This window comes from Staurois parvus, unplaced genomic scaffold (genome assembly GCF_062004578.1).
Source record: "Staurois parvus isolate SC_StPar_1 unplaced genomic scaffold, SC_StPar_1.0 ptg001196l, whole genome shotgun sequence".
In the NCBI taxonomy this organism is placed as follows: Eukaryota; Metazoa; Chordata; class Amphibia; order Anura; family Ranidae; genus Staurois; species Staurois parvus.
The window spans coordinates 302232-320546 of record NW_028318992.1 but is presented as its reverse complement, the minus strand read 5'-3'; the positions used below and the strand labels follow the sequence as shown (position 1 = coordinate 320546).

At 43.1% G+C, this 18315-nt stretch overlaps 1 protein-coding gene across 1 annotated transcript in view; it reads right to left on the bottom strand.

Moving 5' to 3' along the window:
* HEATR1 (HEAT repeat containing 1) overlaps positions 1-18315 on the bottom strand; it is a 387031-nt gene that overhangs the window by 72051 nt on the left and 296665 nt on the right. The window contains exons 30-31 of the mRNA XM_089660010.1: positions 17594-17698; positions 17345-17513 (exon numbers count right to left, since the gene is read on the bottom strand). Coding sequence (XP_089516136.1) covers positions 17345-17513; positions 17594-17698 — 274 coding nt within the window. The remainder of the gene's footprint in view (positions 1-17344; positions 17514-17593; positions 17699-18315) is intronic.

Genomic DNA, 18315 nt, shown 5'->3' with positions numbered 1-18315 from the left:
CCATTTTTCCTTCTACTCATGAGATGTTCCCTGTGCCACTGGCTGCAACACAACCCCAAAGCATGATTGATCCAACCCCATGCTTTACAGTTGGACAGAGGTTCTTTTCATTCAATTCTGTGCCCCTTCTTCTCCAAACGTACCTTTGCTCATTCCGGCCAAAAAGTTCAATTTTAACCTCATCGGTCCACAGAACTTGTTTCCAAAATGCATCAGGCTTGTCTATATGTTCATTTGCAAAGTTCAAACGATGATTTTTGTGGTGAGGACGTAGAAGAGGTTTTCTTCTGATGACTCTTCCATGAAGACCATATTTGTACAAGTATCTCTTTATAGTGGAATAGTGTACCACAACTCCAGTGTCTGTCAGATCTTTCTGGAGGGATCGTGAAGTCAAACGTGGGTTTTGAATCGTTTTTCTCACAATCCTGCGAGCTGTTCTGTCTGATATTTTTCTTGGTCTTCCAGATCTTGCTTTAACTTCCACTGTTCCTGATGACTGCCATTTCTTAATTACATTCCGAACAGAGGATATTGACATCTGAAAACGCTTTGCTATCTTCTTATAGGCTTTTCCAGCTTTGTGAGCATCAACTATTTTCAGTTTCAGTTTTCTAGACAACTGCTTAGAAGAACCCATGGTGCTGATTGTTGGGGCAAGCTCAAATGAGTCTGGGCATTTAAAACCTTTGAGATTGACAACATCTGGTCTTCCCAGGTGATGATTGAGAACAATCCATGACACTGGCAGGTCTCAGCTTTGCAAAGGGGGCAGTGCATGCTATAAATTTTGCAGGGTGCCCAAACTTTTGCAGACACCATTTTTTTGTTTTCTGTTATTTTGAAAGTGTAAATGATGGAAATAAAATCTAACTTTTGTTGACATATTATAAGAATGTCTAATCTGTAATTTGATGCCTTTTGGAGATTTTTCCATCTTTCCTTGGCTTCTTTATGCACATTAATACAAATTTTTAGCTGGGGCGCCCAAACTTTCGATCCCCACTGTATATATATATATATATATATATATATACACACACACACACACACACACATATATACACACACACACACAATATATTGCCAAAAGTATTGGGATACCCCTCCAAATCACTGGATTCAGGTGTTCTAATCGCCTCCTTGGCCACAGGTGTATAAAATCAAGCACCTAGGCATGCACACTGCTTCTACAAACATTTGTGAAAGAATGGGTCGCTCTCAGGAGCTCAGTGAATCCAAGCGTGGTACTGTGATAGACCTATTGCACAGGTGGCAACCTATCTGCCAAAATTTTCTTGCTACTAAATATTCCATGGTCAACTTGTTAGTGGTATTATAACAAAGCGGAAGCAACTAGGAACAACAGCAACTCAGCAACAAAGTGGCAGGCCACGTAAAATGACAGAGCGGGTCAGCGCATGCTGAAGCACACAGTACGCAGAAGTCGCCAACTGTCTGCAGAGTCAATAGCTAAAGACCTCTGTCAGGGAAAGAGATGAGGAAGCCCTGGCCAATCCCCAATTTGGCCGCACTAATTCATGAAAAAATGTGCACATCCACATAGGTTCACGGTACGTAATCACGCATCCATGTGCGCGAAAGCGCACAGACACACGCAAGGTGCGATAATTGCTGGCACTCAGTGGCCTTTATAAGGACTGCAGCTCCTCACAATAATCGCTGGATTATCGTCAGCCTCCTGTTCTTGTGTTCCTGTGTGTATTCACCTGATTATCTGTTACTGACCCGGCTTGACCCTGACCTGCTTTGGCTCCTCTCCTGGCTCTCTACATCGGCTTGTCCCTTGGATCTGCTCCTGCTTACTTCTGATCGATTACCAGTGTATGATCCTGGCTTGATCCTGACCTCGCTCCTGCATTTTCTCCTGATTGATATTCTGTGTTTGATCCTGGCTCTGGCTTCACTTCCTGCTTTGCCCATCCACCTGGATCTGCCAGTCCCCTGGACGACCCCCTCCTTTATCTGGTCCACCCACGGTTATCGTCTCATTGGGCATCACCAGGCACCCATACCATTGGCAACCCATGCTTCCTTAGGCATTGCACCTTGTTACCACCTTAAGGGGTGCATTGCCGTAAGGGAGCCCTCTCTTCACATCAGCCTCTGGTCAGGTAAGTGACAAACGCCAAAATTTGTGTGGCCTTCAGATTACCACAACAACAGTGCATAGAGAGCTTCATGGAATGGGTTTCCATGGTCGAACAGCTACATCCAAGCCTCCATCATCAAGTGCAATGCAAAGCGTCAGATGCAGTGGTATAAAGCACACCCCCACCAGACTCTAGAGCAGTGGAGATGTGTTCTCTGGAGTGACCAATAACACTTCCTTGTCTGGAAATCCAATGGATGTGTCTGGGTTTGGTGGTTGCCAGGAGAACAGTACTTACCTGACTGCATTGTGCGAAGAGTAAAGTTTGGTGGAGGGGGGGGGATTATGGTGTGAGGTTGTTTCTCAGGGGTTGGGCTTGGCCCCTTAGTTCCGGTGAAGGGAATTCTAATGCGTCAGCATACCAAGACATTTTGGACAATTTCATGCTCCCAACTTTGTGGGAACAGTTTGGGATGGCCCCTTCCTGTTCCAACATGACTGCGCACCAGTGCACCCTCCTAGTCAGATGCTAAAGTGTATAGTTAGATTAAGCATAACTGTGTCTCTCTGCTTACCAGAGAGGCTGTCATGTAAATTCAGTGTGGTATTATGCTTAGAGTGCTGTGATTGATTAAGTCTGCTTATGCTGCTCTGGTGCAGTCACAGTTTGTCTGACTTCTGCCTGCCTTCAGGAAGCTATGAGAGCCTTCTAGAACATGGGTAAGGGCTAGGCAAATAAACAGCATGAATATGGATACAGCCCTAGCCAATTGCAGGGGAAAGCAGTACCATTGAATGCTGGGAGTGTTATTTATATTCTGAGAGCACATGGGTTCAGGGTCTTTCCCGGGGGTGGAAGAGAGTGACCTGGTTCTTCAGTAAACTGAATGAGGGGAGCGGTCTGCCAAAGATCTGTCTGGTATCTCTTGAGAGAGTCGCTTGGAAGGAGGCAACCATTCTGTCCTTGGACTTGTGAGTACAGGCTCAGAGAGATCTTGGGTACTCCGTGTGCTTGCTACTTCCCCTCGTGCTTGATAGTCAACGTGCGTCAGGAAAAAAAAGGGAACACTCGCTAGTGTTCTGAGAGCTTTGTCCAAGTGTTGCTACTGCAAAGGACTTTGCTCAGCTATGTTACCTTTAGGCTGTCGCAGTCCGTTGTACCTGGCTTATACTTCAGGAGTTCAGCCCTATAACTATACTACTGCAAAACGGACTTTGCTCACTTTCAAAACTACCTGCTGCTATATGTTACAAGAGAAGTCTGCTATCTATTGTCAGCCAAGACTTCATAAGTGTTCAACTAAGATCAGCTAGATGTCCTCACCGTGAATAGTTCTTATTTTGGAGTATCCTACTACAATTCCCCATCCCTATCACCAGATCTACAATAAAGTCCAAAAACAAGACATCCCCTACACTGGTCATTGAAGACAACGAGTGGAAGTGTGTGTGAGTGTATTTGGCTGAAGAAATACACTGTGCCTGGCTGCGAGGCGAGTAAGGGGGAGCCCATGGAAAACCTACAAGTGGCTTCTTCGGGGGTAGCGCCACAAACACACACACACACACATTATATATATATATATATATATATATATATATATCCCGGAGGGGTGGCAACAGAAAACTACAGTTGAAGCACAGGGAGGTTAAACGGACAATTGAGCTGGATACTATATACTATATAGCCTGAAGAGTTAAAGGCTGACTTGGTTTAACCCCTATTTTTTGTGAATTTTATCAGTAGTTTTGTGAGTGGTTCTAAACTGTTGTACATATTACATGGATTTATCACACAAAGATTTTGCAAGGCATTAAATAAATAACTTGTGCTGCTGCAGAACTATTATGGTGGTCTATTCTCTATATATTAGAGAAGAGGGATGCATGAGCTCCTCATAACTGGATTGGAGTAGGTGATAGCTGCCTGCATTCTACACTATACAAATTTGATGTCCATGTAGGAGTAGCACCACCTTTCTTGGCGACTGGTGTGGAGACAGGTGCCATTGGTTGATTATCATATTCACAGGGGGAATCTTACCATATACATACTATAGAGATGGGCTCCAGAGACTTTTCAATAGCCACATCATCAACACAAACCTTGAAGGAATGGGAGAGGCGGTGGCATAAACAAGTTTCCTTGAAGTTGCATGAGCTCACATTATCAGAATACTGTTAATACCAACTGATTCTTTGTGGACTACAGATGGGATTAAAGTATAACTAAAGGCAAAACTTTTTTTTTTTTTTTTGATAGAGTGGGATTAGAACCCCTAATAGGTTTTATTGCTGTGTCCCCAGAAAGTACTAGAGAGGAAATATTCTGATGGGGACACTGGTTCTGGTGACCTGTGGGTCCCCAATATTTCCTTAATTTGCAGGGATTTCCTCTCACTTCCTGTTTGGCTATGGGACAGGAAGTGAAGGGAAATCTCCGCAATAGAACACAGATGGAAACTTGGGGGAACACAGTTCTGGTCCCTTCAGCACTGAATGCATGTAATGGCACGGGTGCTGTGGTGTGCTGGAAGATCTATTGTTGCTGGCAGCTGAGGGAGCTATTGTAACTAGAGGGGATCTACTTTTGCTTGGCATTCTATTGTTTCTGGGGAGCTCTATTATTGCTGGTGGGAGCTCTATTGTAGCTGGTGAGTCAATTGCTGTTGGCAGTGATCTACTTTTGAGGGGGTCTATTGTTTTTAGCTGCTGGGAGATCTGTTGCTGCTGCTTGGGAGTCTATTGTTGTTGGGGTTGTATTTTGTTGCAGGGGTCCATTGTTGTTGGGAGTCTATTTTACTGCTTTTCTTGTTATCATTAACAAAATTCCATACAAATTACTTAGCACTACAAAATGATACTTGGTTCTGTATTATCTATAAGGAGCGGTACTGGGAGGCGGGTAAGGGATGGACGCAATGAACTGTGCTAGGAGGTGGTTAGGTGGCAGATATAAGAACTGATTCAGAAGGGGATAGTTCTTGCACCTATTCTCTGAGAAAAAAAGCCCTGCTTATAATCCTTCCTTACTCTGCAAAATAAAAGAAAACAGTTTTGCCTTTAGTTCTACTTTAACCTCAACACTTTTTTTCTAAGCATTGCAAGCACAGATTACTATAGCCTGCAGGATACATTGAAAACACTTCTGACCACTGAAGAATTAACCAAGGATCTAACAAGATGTGCATGGCTAAGAAGTTTCTACTGGAGCTTAATGGGCAGTGATCTGATTTCCTCCTATTCCTGGGACTTGGGATACTACCGCTTGACCCCCGGATGCCTCACCGATCCTCAACACCAGAGGGAGGGAAGAAGCCCAGTTTCCCTCTGCTGGTGGAGGTAGACCCCTGGGCCCTGCTGACATGGCGGAGCGCCCCAGAGCGTTCTCCAATATGGCATCTCAAACTAATTCAGAAGGGCACGCCAACCTTCCATCCAGGGCCTGCCAGATGTCATGGCTGCCATTGCCGCTTGTCAGGCGGCTCTGACCTCCAAGATAGAAGTGGTACAACTAGATGTAGATCTGCTCCATCAGGACATTGACAAAATACGCTCTCGAGTGTCTGCAGGGGAACAGCATATGTGCCAGGCAGGGGACTTGATCACTGAACACACCACATCCATTCGGTCTGAATAATCTCCATATTGTTGGGCTGGCTGAGGGGGCAGAGGGTAGGAATCCGACGGTATTCGCTGAGGAATTACTGCGCTCTCCTACCAGTGGCCTAATTCTCTTTCTTTACAGCGAAGGTGGCGCAACGCATACCGCCCAAATCGGGGCCTCCTTGATCCCCCCCCCCCCCCTGCACCATCTTGCGGCTGCTTAACTTCAGAGATCGGGATGAAGTCCTTAGAGAGCACAATCTCTATCAAAACGGGAGACTCTTCATCTTTCCTGACTACACAGTGGAAACGTAAAAGATGCGGAAGTCCTTCGACCATGTAAAAGCTACCTTGAGAGCTTGTGGCATCCGCTATAGTGTTCTCTTCCTGTCTCGTCCGAGGATCCAAGATAGGGAATCTGTCCGTTTCTTCATCTCTCCCTATGAGGCAGCCACCTAGGTGGAATCTCTCCTTCCCCATCACTGATTGGTGGATCTGTGAGTCTTACCAACACAAAAGGGAATCCTATTGCGATGTGTGCTCAAGACTCTTTGTCTACTTGGAGGGGTGCTTCACCCCAGGGCCCTGACTGTTTGTGCCTAGACTTGCACTGTTCCTTTTTTGATGTAATGTTCAAGTTTGCGCTCCTGTATTGTTTTCTATGTTTTTGTTTCAGGCTCATTGTGTGGGAAGGCTTTTAATCTTCACAATGGTATGTGTGTCTCTATACAACTTGCTGCTTATTTGCACATTTGGTTTCCAGTGGCTTGTCTATCCCTTGGGCCAGTGCCATTAATGTTTTCCTCTCTTCAAGTGGAAAAATCCTAATACTTTATAGTTCCTGCCCTGAGATGTCCACGGTAACTGTACTTTCTTGGAATGTCAGAGGGTTAAACTTGGCTACCAAGAGATTGCTGGTTTTCCAGTTTCTCAAGCGATATAGCCCTCATATTTTCTTCAAGAAACTCATTTGTTGGCTTCTAAGATTGAGTGTCTAAAAGAGGCCCTGGGTATGCGTGCATTACCATACCACATATTCTAATTATGCTCATGGGGACCACTTCAGGTTCTAGACCTGAACACTGACCTGGGAAGGTAGATATGTTATCCTTCATGCTCGTATATATAATTTAGCAGTGGCATTAGTGGGTCTTTACCTGCCTCTACTCAAACCCTCTAAGCAATAATGCAACAACTTGTACAGTATGATACAATGTTTTGACTGCAGGAGATTTTAACATGGTCCCTTGCCCGGACAGGCTACACGCCACTACCCATCCTACCCTAAATTCAGCTCACTGGGTCACATTTCCTCCAACTGATGTTTGGCATCACTTTCACCCAATTAGCAGGGAATACACCTGCCATTCTGCTTCCCATAAAACCCTGTCCCGTATTGACCTGGCTTTTGACTCCCCTGTGCTTCTTCGTTTGGTGCAAGAGGCATATATCCTACCCTGAAGGGGTTTCTGATCATGCCCCCATTAGTCTTAAGTTGTCACTCTTTCCCTTTCCCAGTGTTTGGCTCTGGCGCTTGTCCAGGTTTTGGCCGACGGATACAAGGTTGCTGGTAGCGCTTAGAGAATCACTTTGCAATTATTGGGTACTGAATACAAAATCCACGTATCTGTTGTTATGGGACACTTTTGAGGCCTGGGTCAGGGGCCAATACATCTTCCAAATTAGCAGTCTTCAGAAAGATGCAACCTGTTCACTTACTATGTTAGAGGATGAGGCACAGAACTTAGAGACCCCTTACATTGCATCTCCAGATCCTGAACATTATCAGGCATAGCAATACGCTCTATGTCAGCTCTCTGTGGCCAGGGTGGAACAGACTAAGAAAGCCTTCTCTCCTCTGCTCATTGCGTTTTCGTGTATGGCAGCAAAAATGGTAGGTTACTGGCCTGGCTTGCTAAGTGAAAATCACCACTACTCATATTGGACGTATTCAAGAATGTAGGTGGATGCCTAATCTCCTCTCTGGACTGTATTAATGCCCGTGTTTATGAATTTTTTCCAGGATCTCTACACCACTAGGGCCAGGAACACCACCAATGAACTTGCTACCTTCCTTGATGCCATTCCACCTTCGATCAAACATCTAGGGAGCACCTGCAGGCAAAAATTTCCCTGGAGGAGTTTCAAGAGGCGGACTTCAGAACGGGAAGAGTTCTGGGGCAGATGGCCTCCCAACAGACTTTTACTCCCAGTTTGTTGAACTTCTGGCCCCTAAGCCTACAACTTAGGCTTAGATCTTTCTTCCTTAGACTCACTCCCTGTGTCAATGGAGGAAGCTAATAATGTATTGGTTCCCAAGCCAGGGAAAGACCCAATCGAATGTGCCTCCTATAGGCCAATATCACTATTAAATGATGACACTTAGAATTTTGCTAAGATCTTGGCTAAGGGCCTTACAATGGTGATTGAGGAGACTATTCATGTAGGCCAGATGGGTTTCATGCAGGCCAGATGGGTTTCATGCCTGGGAAGGCGACTGATATCAATATAAGGTGCCTTTTCCTAATTTATCTCTTCCGCATGACAACACGAGCTCCAGAGTAATCGCCTCCTTGGACGTGAGGAAGGTGTTTGACACAGAGTGGATCTATCTTTGGGAGGTTCTCTGGTGCTTTGGATTTTGGCCAAAATATATCACCTGGATCCAGCTGTTGTATAAAGCCCCTAAGGCACGAGTTCATACCAGTAACTGGGTGTCTGATCCATTTCCACTGCATCGTGGTACCCACCAGGGCTGCCCCTCATCTCCTAGTTTATTTGACTTCACACTGGAACCCTGGCTATTTTAGCCAGGGAATCTCTGGAAATTAGGGGACCCCTGGTAGGTACACTGGAAGAAAAATGATTCTTGTACATAGATAATGCCCTATTATACACTGCTCAAAAATTTTTTAATCAGAGTATAGCATCAAATCAATTAAACTCCTGGGATATTGATCTGGTCAGTTAAGTAGCAGAGGGGGTTGTTAATCAGTTTCAGCTGCTTTGGTGTTAATGAAATTAACAACAGGTGCACTAGATGGGCAACAATGAGACAACCCCAAAAACAGGAATGGTTTTACAGGTGGATGTCACTGACATTTTTTTCTTTTCTGATTGTTTTTCATTAGTCTTGCATTTGGCTAGGGTCAATGTCACTACTGGTAGCATGAGGCGATACCTGGACCCTACAGAGGTTGTACAGACAGTCCAACTCCTACAGGATGGCAATACGTGCCATTACCAGAAAGTTTGCTGTGTCTCCCAGCACTGTCTCAAGAGCATGAAGGAGATTCTGGGAGACTGGCAGTTACTATTAGGAGAGCTGGACAGGGGAGTAGCAGGTCCTTAACCCATCAGCAGGACCGGTATCTGCTCCTTTTGTGCAGAGGAACAGGATGAGCACTGCCAGAGCCCTACAAAATGACCTCCAGCAGGCCACTGGTAAGAATGTCTATGACCAAACAATCAGAAACAGAAGTTGGACTGAGGGCCCGACAACCTGTGCTCACTGCCCAGCACCATAGAGCTCAGTTGGCATTAAACACCATAATTGGCAGGTCCACCACTGGCACCCTGTGTTTTTCAAAGATGAGAGCATGTTCACCATGAGCACGTGACTGACGTGAAAGAGTCTGGAGAAGCCATGGAGGACCTTATGCTGCCTGCAACATTGTTCAGCATGACCATTTTGGTGGTGGGTGAGTGATGGCCTGGGGAGGCATATCCATGGAGGCACACACAGACCTCTACACGCTAGACAGTGGCACCCTGTCATTAGGTATTGGAATGAAATGCTTGGACCCGTTGTCAGACCCTACGCTGGTGCAATGGGTCCTGGGTTCCTCCTGGTGCATGACAACACCTGGCCTCATGTAGTACGAGTATGCAGGCAGTTCCTGGAGGATGAAGGAATTGATACCATTGAATGGCTCACATGCTCCCCTGACCTAATTCCAACAGAACACCTCTGGGATATCATGTTTCTGTCCATCCAGCGCCGCCAGGTTGCAACTCAGACTCTCCAGGAGCTCAGTGATGCCCTGGTCCAGATCTGGGAGGAAATACCCCAGGACACCGTTTATCGTCTCATTAGGAGCATGTCCCAATGTTGTCAGGCATGCATACAATCACGTGGGGGCTCTCATTTTGAGCTGCTGCAATGAAATTTCAGCAAAATGGACTAGCCTGCTGCATCATTTTTTCACTTTGATTTTCAGGGCGTCTTTGAATTCAGTCCTTTGTAGGTTGAGAATTTTCATTTCCATCAAACAATTGGGGCATCCTTACTTCCTAACACATTACCCAGACTATATCAGTGTAGATATCCAGCATGATATTTTTCCCCATTGAGATCTGATGTGTTTTCAAATAGTTCCTTTAATTTTTTTGAGCAGTGTATTTTAATGATGCGGCTTTGGAGCTTTTTGATGCATATGGCTCCTCCTCAGGTGTCCGTATAAATTGAATAAAGTCTCTCCTTTTTGCCCTGGATGATGCGCTTGCGTGGAGGTGTGTCCCTTGCTACTAAAGTGGGTCAACAATTTCCATTATCTGAGAGTTCACATCACTAGGGACATATCCCATTTCTAGGAGCATAATCTTATTCCCCTTCTGTCATTATGCGAGCAATGTCAAGCTTAGTCAACTCTTACACTAAATATTTCCCCTAAACCTTTTAAAAAGTATGCTCTTACCTACAGTTGATATAAAAAGTCTACACACCCCTGTTAAAATGTCAACTGTTCTAGTAGGTCTTTCTTAACATTTTCTTAGTCGCATCCTACAGCAAAAGACATGGCCTGCAGAGAGCTTCCAAAGCATCACAGGGATCTCATTGTTAAAAGGTATCAGTTAGGAGTAGAGTATAAAAACTTCCAAGGCATTAGATATACCATGGAACACAATGAAGACAGTCATCATAAAGTGGAAAAAATATGGCGCAACAGTGACATTACCAAGAACTGGACGAAAAGACAAGAAAACTGGTCTGGGAGGCTGCCAAGAGGCCTACAACAACATTAAAGGAGCTGCAGAAATATCTGGCAAGTACTGGCTGTGTGGTACGTGACAACAATCTCCCGTATTCTTCACATGTCTGGGCTATGGGATAGAGTGGCAAGGTGGAAGCCTTTTTCTTATGAAGAAAAACTTTTAAGCCTGGCTAAATTTTGCAAAAACACATCTGAAATCTACCAAAACCATGTTGGAAGATGTTTTATGGTCTGATGAAGCCAAGGTTTAACGGTTTGGCCATAATTCCAAAAGATATGTTTAGCGCAAAAACAAAACTGCACAAAACCAAAAGAACACCATACCCAGAGTGAAACATGGTGGTGGCAGCATCATGCTTTGGGGATGTTTTTCTTCAGCTGGAACTGGGGCCTTAGTCAAGGTAGAGGGAATTATGAACAGTTCCAAATACCAGTCAAAATTGGCATATTCAATTACATATTTTAGGAACATAAATCACCTGGTAGGTTCTTTTATCTGGAATGATGCTCTTCCTCATCTTGCCAAGTCCACCTTACATCTCCCTCCTCGTTTAGAAGGCCTAGCACTCCCAAACTTTCACATTTCTTACTGGGAGGCAATGCTATTGACAGTCTACTGGTGGTTTGGGGGTTTTAGGTCGAACACTGCTGTCTACATGGAAGCAGCCCACCTGGGCGCAATAGCTGATCTGAAATATAATGTATAGGGGGCGTAAGGCATATAGTGTACAGGGGGCTTAAGGTGTATGATGCTTTCCCTGGCCCCACACAGGCTACCTCGAGTGTGTGGAAGATGGCTAGATGCAGATGTTTGAGGCCCGACCTCTTTGGGGGAATCTTTCCCTTCTACATCTTAGGTCTATTCCGGACCCCGAGCTATGGATGTGGTATGGTATCAAGACCCTAGCGGATATTATGTCCTCTGGAGTATTGCTACCTTTCTCCCAACTTTTATCTTTGTTTCAACTACCACAAAGGATGCTGTTTCACTATTACCAATTACAGAATGCGATCAGAGCGCAATTCCACTGCCATCTACCCTTCAGGCCAATCCTTTTGAGGAGCTGATTTCAGGGGGTGACCTCCTAAAACCGTTATCTTCCTTATATGGGGCTTTATGTGCAGATTCCCCCAAGATTGACCACCTATGGAAACTTTGGAGGGAGGATGTCCCATCCCTCACAAAGGATAACTGGGAGGAATGTCTAAAACAAGGCCCTAAGTTGGTCATCTCATCTAGGGATAAACTTATAAAGGTTAAGTTCTTACACAGGGTTTATTATACCACTATAAAACTCCACAAGGTATACCTGCTGCTGGTTATATCTGGGAACGTATCTACATATGTTCTGGGAGTGTCCCAAAATCAATCCCTTCTAGACAGAAGTGTTTGAATTGATTAACCTATGATTGCAGTTGACCCTGCCTCTCTCACCTACACTGACCCTGTTTGGCATTCATGAGGTTGTTAAACGCTCCCACCATCTTAAACTGTTAATATCCTACCTACTATATTATGCTAAGAGGGAAATATATTTTGAGCTGGACCTCGGCGGACCTCTCCTGCTGTGTCGTCCTGGAAGGCCACAATTGATGCAGTATTGCCTTTGTATAAACTCACCTACTTGAACCATGGATGTCTATGGAAATATGATAAAGTGTGGCTCCCTTGGACGACACAGTAGTTGGACTCATGGTTGGGTCCCCCTAGGAATCTGGGCTCAGCACCTACAGTGACTTGAAAAAGTATTCATACTCCTTGAAATCTTCCACATTTTGTCATGGTACAATCAAAAACGTAAAAGTATTTTATTGGTATTTTATGTGATAGACCAACACAAAGTGGCACATAATTGTGAAGTGGAAGGAAAATAATCAATTTTCTGAATTTTTTACAAATAAATGTCTGGGGTATTCAAGGGGTATTAACACTTTTTCAAGTCATGTTCACTCGTGCACCCCTCGCCCCTCCATTCCACCTATTTAAATCAATTCCATGAGCCCTTAACTTTACTTGAGAACTCTGTGCCCCGGCAGTGCATTGAGAACTACAGGCTGACCACTGCAAAGGCTGACGGTACTTGTAGTTATCCCATTCACAGAATGAATGACGCATGTGGGTGGGCAGAGCCCCACACTGCCTAATTTGAAAAAAAAAAATTGCGACAGCGAGTTTAGGGAGAAGATCCCTGGTTCATTGTCACTAGAGGCAGCAGGGAGAGACTGCAGCAGTTGGAACAGGTTATATGGGGATGGAACATATATTCTCAAAGGTATACTTATTCTTTAGGCCTAAAAGACACAGGTTTATGCAATAAAAGTACAACTGTTCCCCCTACTACATATCTTGCAGTTGAAATGTTTATAAACAATGTGTCTAAAGACATGCATATACTGGTCACATTGTTATCTGGAGAAAGGGTAAAGCTGGGTTATACATGGATGGTTTTTAGTGTTTTTTTTCTGTTCAACCAGCGGGTTGAACGAAAAAAACCTGACAGATTACTGCATTCACATGTGTGATGCAGGAATCTCTCCAGCTAAGCTATTGTACTCTGACAGGGGGACTTCCACCAGACTCCCCACCTCTCCCTCCCCTGCAAGTGCTGATCGAATGCTGGTTTTCTAGCAGGACTGTGACAGAAGTCAGTTGTAAAGCTGAGTAAACACAGTTTTTTTTTTCCAAGTGATGTTGTGTGCTGCTATAGATATGTGGTGATTTTTATAGCTTAGTTATGTAATTTTGAAGTTATACAGCTGTGTTCAAAATAATAGCAGTGTGTTGAAAAAAGTGAATAAGGTCAAAATCCTTCTAATAGCTTTTATTTCCATACACACAAATGCATTGGGAACACTACACATTCTATTCCAAATCAAAACATGAAGAAAAATATATCAAATTTGTGTTGTGTTCCTATAAAAAAAGTTTAGAAAAGTGAATATTAGACTGTTCAAAAAAAAAATAGCAGTGTTTGTATTCTTCTTTACAAACTCAAACATTCACTATATAAACTGAAAAATGTTTGAAGATTTTGATTTCCTTTGAATCCCTTAATATTTAGTTGTATAAGCACTGTTTCTGAGAACTGCTGTACATCTGTGTTGCATGGAGTCAACCAACTTCTGGTACCTGTGAACAGGTATTCCAGCCCAGGATGATTGGACTACATTCCACAGTTCTCTTTTTCTTGTTTTTGCCTCAGAAACTGCATTTTTGATGTCACCCCACAAGTTTACTATTGGATTAAGATCCGGGGATTGGGCTGGCCACTCCATAACGTTAATCTTATTGGTCTGGAAGCAAGATGTTGCACGTTTACTGGTGTGTTTGGGGTCATTGTCTTGTTGGAACACCCATTTCAAGGGCATTTCCTCTTCAGCATAAGGCAGCATGACCTCTTCAAGTATTCTGATGTATTCAAACTGATCCATGATCCCTGGTATGCGATAAATAGGCCCAACACCGTAGTATGAGAAACATCCCCATATCATGATGCTTGCGCAACCATGCTTCACTGTCTTCACAGTGTACTGTGGCTTGAATTCAGTGTTTGGGGGTCGTCTGACAAACTGTCTCTGGCCACTAGACACAAAAAGAACAAGCTTACTTTCATCAGTCCACAAAATGTTGCACCATTTCTCTTTAGGCCAGTCAATGTGCTCTTTGGCAAATTGTAACCTCTTCAGCACGTCTTTTTTTCAACAGTGGGACTTTGCGGGGGCTTCTTGCAGATAGCTTGGCTTCACATAGGTGTCTACTAATTGTAACAGTACTCACAGGTAACTTTAGACGTTCTTTGATCTTCCTGGAGCTGATTGTTGGCTGAGTCCTTGCCATTTTGGCTATTCTTCTATCCATTTGAATGGTAGTTTTTCGCTTTCTTCCACGTCTTTCAGGTTTTGGTTGCCATTTTAAAGCATTTGTGATCATTTTAGTTGAGAAGCCTATCATTTTCTGCACTTCTTTATATGTTTTCCCCTCTCCAATCAACTTTTTAATCAAGGTACGCTGTTCTTCTGAACAATGTCTGGAATGACCCATTTTGTCAGAATTTCAGAGAGAAATGCAATGTAACCAGCATGTACAACAGTTGCTGCCTTCCTTCCTTAAATAAGGGCAATAATTACCACCTGTTTTTCAAAGAATGAATGACCTCACTAATAGAATTCCACATTGCTATTTTGAACATGCCCCTTTCAATTATTGATTTAATTAGTAGTGTTTTTACACAAAAAAAAACACTAAAAGACTAGTAGTAGTCTTTTAGTGTTTGCCTACTACGTGGATAGTCAGCTTGTGCATGTTTAGGCATATTTTGTTATGATGTGTTTTTATGGTTTTCTGCTTAATAAAAGCATTAAAATGTTACTAAACCCACAACAGTAAAATCAGTCTGTATATGCAGTAAAGCATGCTGGTTATACTCACTGTGGAACCTAAGAGGTTGATCCTCTGCATTGTGTAAGAATGCGGTTTGATCCTGACTTCTATTGATCCTCCCCTTCTTCCAGTGCCCCCCTCTTATCTCCTGATAAGACATATTGTATGGAGTTACTGAGCACATGCTCAGTTTGATGTGTATTGCTAGAGTTTTTCTCTTTCTTGGGAGAGTGCATGTAATTAGCGCAGGGCCAATCAGCACTGTACAGACAGAGGTCAGGGGTCCTGCATCCTTCTAGAGCAGAATGAAAACGCCTACAAGCTTTAACCAGTGTTCTGCTGGACATTGAAATAAGTCACAAGACTGCTCTAACTGCTGACGAGAAAAGGTATTTAGCAGTTTATATTTACTAAAAAAAATTGCACTTCCATGTTCTGTGTACTGTGGGGGACCAGATATAGTGAATGCAGCATCCTGGGTTTAGTAACACTTTAATACAAAACAGAGATCTAAGCTTCCTTGTCTTCTATCACAAAGTAACCTTACTAGACACTAAGCAAAACATGTTCATGCAGAGATCTCTCCTGCCGAGACATTGTATTCTTACAGTGGACTCATCCTGCCAGAATACACTGATCAGCCATTGGCTGCAAGCCCTGATTGAGTTCTGGTTTTCCAGGGTGCCTGTTCGACTGGCTTCTGTTGAATAGAGACAGACAGCTGTACAGATGGACCGAACGTCAATCGGTTCTTGCTAAACCGGTCGTGTTTCGGTTCGTCTGTACTGGGCCTTAGACCGGATTCTGTTGAACAGACAGTGGTAGACATGTACAAAATGTCAACTGGTTCCTGCTTAAATGGGATGATTTTTGGTATTTGTGTGCCAGGCTTAAGACAGTTCAGTACACAGGAACATGATGCATTAATCAAACTAGCCCAGCAGGCTGAATTACCAGTAAAACCAGCAGACAAATGTGGTTCTGCAGTTATTATGTTAATGACAGAAGGCAATCAGCCACTAGATTCCCCAGTTAGTTGTCAATGCTGAATTTTCTACGCAGTAAGCACAGGATCCAGTGCCAAATGACAACATTACAGTCCATCCATATGTTATCCCATGCGGGGTCCAGGTATCCATCCCATGGGCGATTAAAGGTGTAGGACAGGATATGGATAGTTGGTCTTCTGATTCCAGGTGGAGCCGCAGAGAAGCTATATAAAATAGCACAGAGAGCTGAAAAGATGTGTCCATCACCTTCAGATACTGGCAAAATACTGAAGCCTTTCCTAACAAGGATGAGCTATGCCTAGGCAGGAATTTCCTTTTTGCCAGCATCCGATCACCCCACCGCGTGCATACACAAATGCGCCGCGCATGTGAGGTACCCTAACATCAGAGTAAGAGCAATAATTCTAAGGATATAATGAACAGTTAACCTGGACAATTTGGGGTACTGTAGTTTTTCACCATTTCACAGGAGTACACAATTATAAGGCTTGACATGTTTTGTATCTTGTTTACTCAACACAAACCCATTGTTGATATTTAACCAAACATTTTGTATCATGGTGGTAGGTTTGCGTAAAAAAAATAAAAATCATTTTAGTATTTTCTCCTGAAATTATGAGTTTGATAAACAGTTGGGCGAATATTGTGTGACAACAGAAAAAAAAAAGTGAAGCTGTTACCATTTTATTCTACAAAGGATCTGCTTTCGATAAATATTGTTTGGTGGTTTCAATTAATGTTTTAGCAAAAAATGTGGATTTAAGCATATGTGTAAAAAATGTACCAATGTTCCTCGACTTGAAGTGGTTATGGAAAGTCAAAATAAGCCTACAAGACAAATTCTGTGTGATTATTAAATCACAGCATATAATGCAAATAATGTTTTTACAATGCAAACACAAACACCTTTGCTAGATAAATACTAACAAATTTTCTCTTGCTTTATTGTGAAAGGGTCCTAAAATACTAGATAAATATTCTATATACTATTTACATATTTATTTGATACACCAACAGTTCCTTACTTTGCTTGAAAGATCCCAGGGACATGTGTGAGATGAGCAACATACACGCCATCTCACGCATGTGCACTACGGCTATGTTACAAGATGACCTTGGAAATAATTTTTTTTAAACCGGTGATTCTCTTTAGGACATCAATAGCAAGTGTTTTTTTGGGTTTTTTTTTTTTTTAAGAACTACAACATGCTTGTCAATATCTTGTCATATTACCAAATACCTGTTTTCATGGTGTTTGTCTGATTTAACATTTCTGCTAATGGCTTGATGAGATGTCCAGCAAACAATATGAAAAGCCCCTTCAATTTGTCAGCAATACAATCCGCCAGCCGGCAGAAGGTGATGAGTCTCTCTTTTGGGGCTCCTTCTGTTCTAGACCAGTCAAAAAGCTAATAAAAAAAAACATGCGTAAGTGCTGCAAAATAAACTGTGGTAAATAATTATGGTCATCCATATTAGCCCAACTTACCTTAAAGAAGAGTGGCCTGAATGTTGCCTCTGACAGCTTCATGATCATGTTGGCCAACCCGTTAATGATATGCCCCTCAATGTTACCCACTTCTTTTAGGTCAATCTGTAAAACAAGTATGTAAATAAATATTTTCTTCTCCTGTCTTATGAAATATTATAGATAAGTAGATATAAAAACAGTAGTAGCAGGATGAAAGGTCCTATTTACTCATCTCTCTGTCTGCTCTCCAAACCTGGCTATACATTCAGCTGATTTAGGAGGGAATGGTCAAATTTCAATCCAAATTCAATTTCACTGAGGTTGAACAGAAGTCAACCTACAATTCTACAAGGCTTCTGTTCAACTGCTCTTTCCAATAAAAGCTGTTCAATCAGTCCTGTGGGCAATAGGCTGCAGCAATGATCTGTGTATTCTTACAGTGGGGGAGTTCTCCCTGTTAGGATACAATGGCACAGCGGGGAGGATTCCCTCCTTCACCTTGATTTGTGCATGTGGGAATCAGGTCAATTTTGTTTTTTCCAGCTACGCTGAACGAAAAAAAACTAAAAAAAAACTGACCCATGTAAGGCCAAGGTTTACACCTTCTGGAGCCTCTAGGCCACCTCCTGAGCTGGAACACACTCAGGACTCCTTAGCCTGGGGGTGTAGAAAGGTAATTGTAAACTTAGAAAAACTAAATTTGGAAGCTGACAAACATTAAAGTGTTACCAACCCCAGGA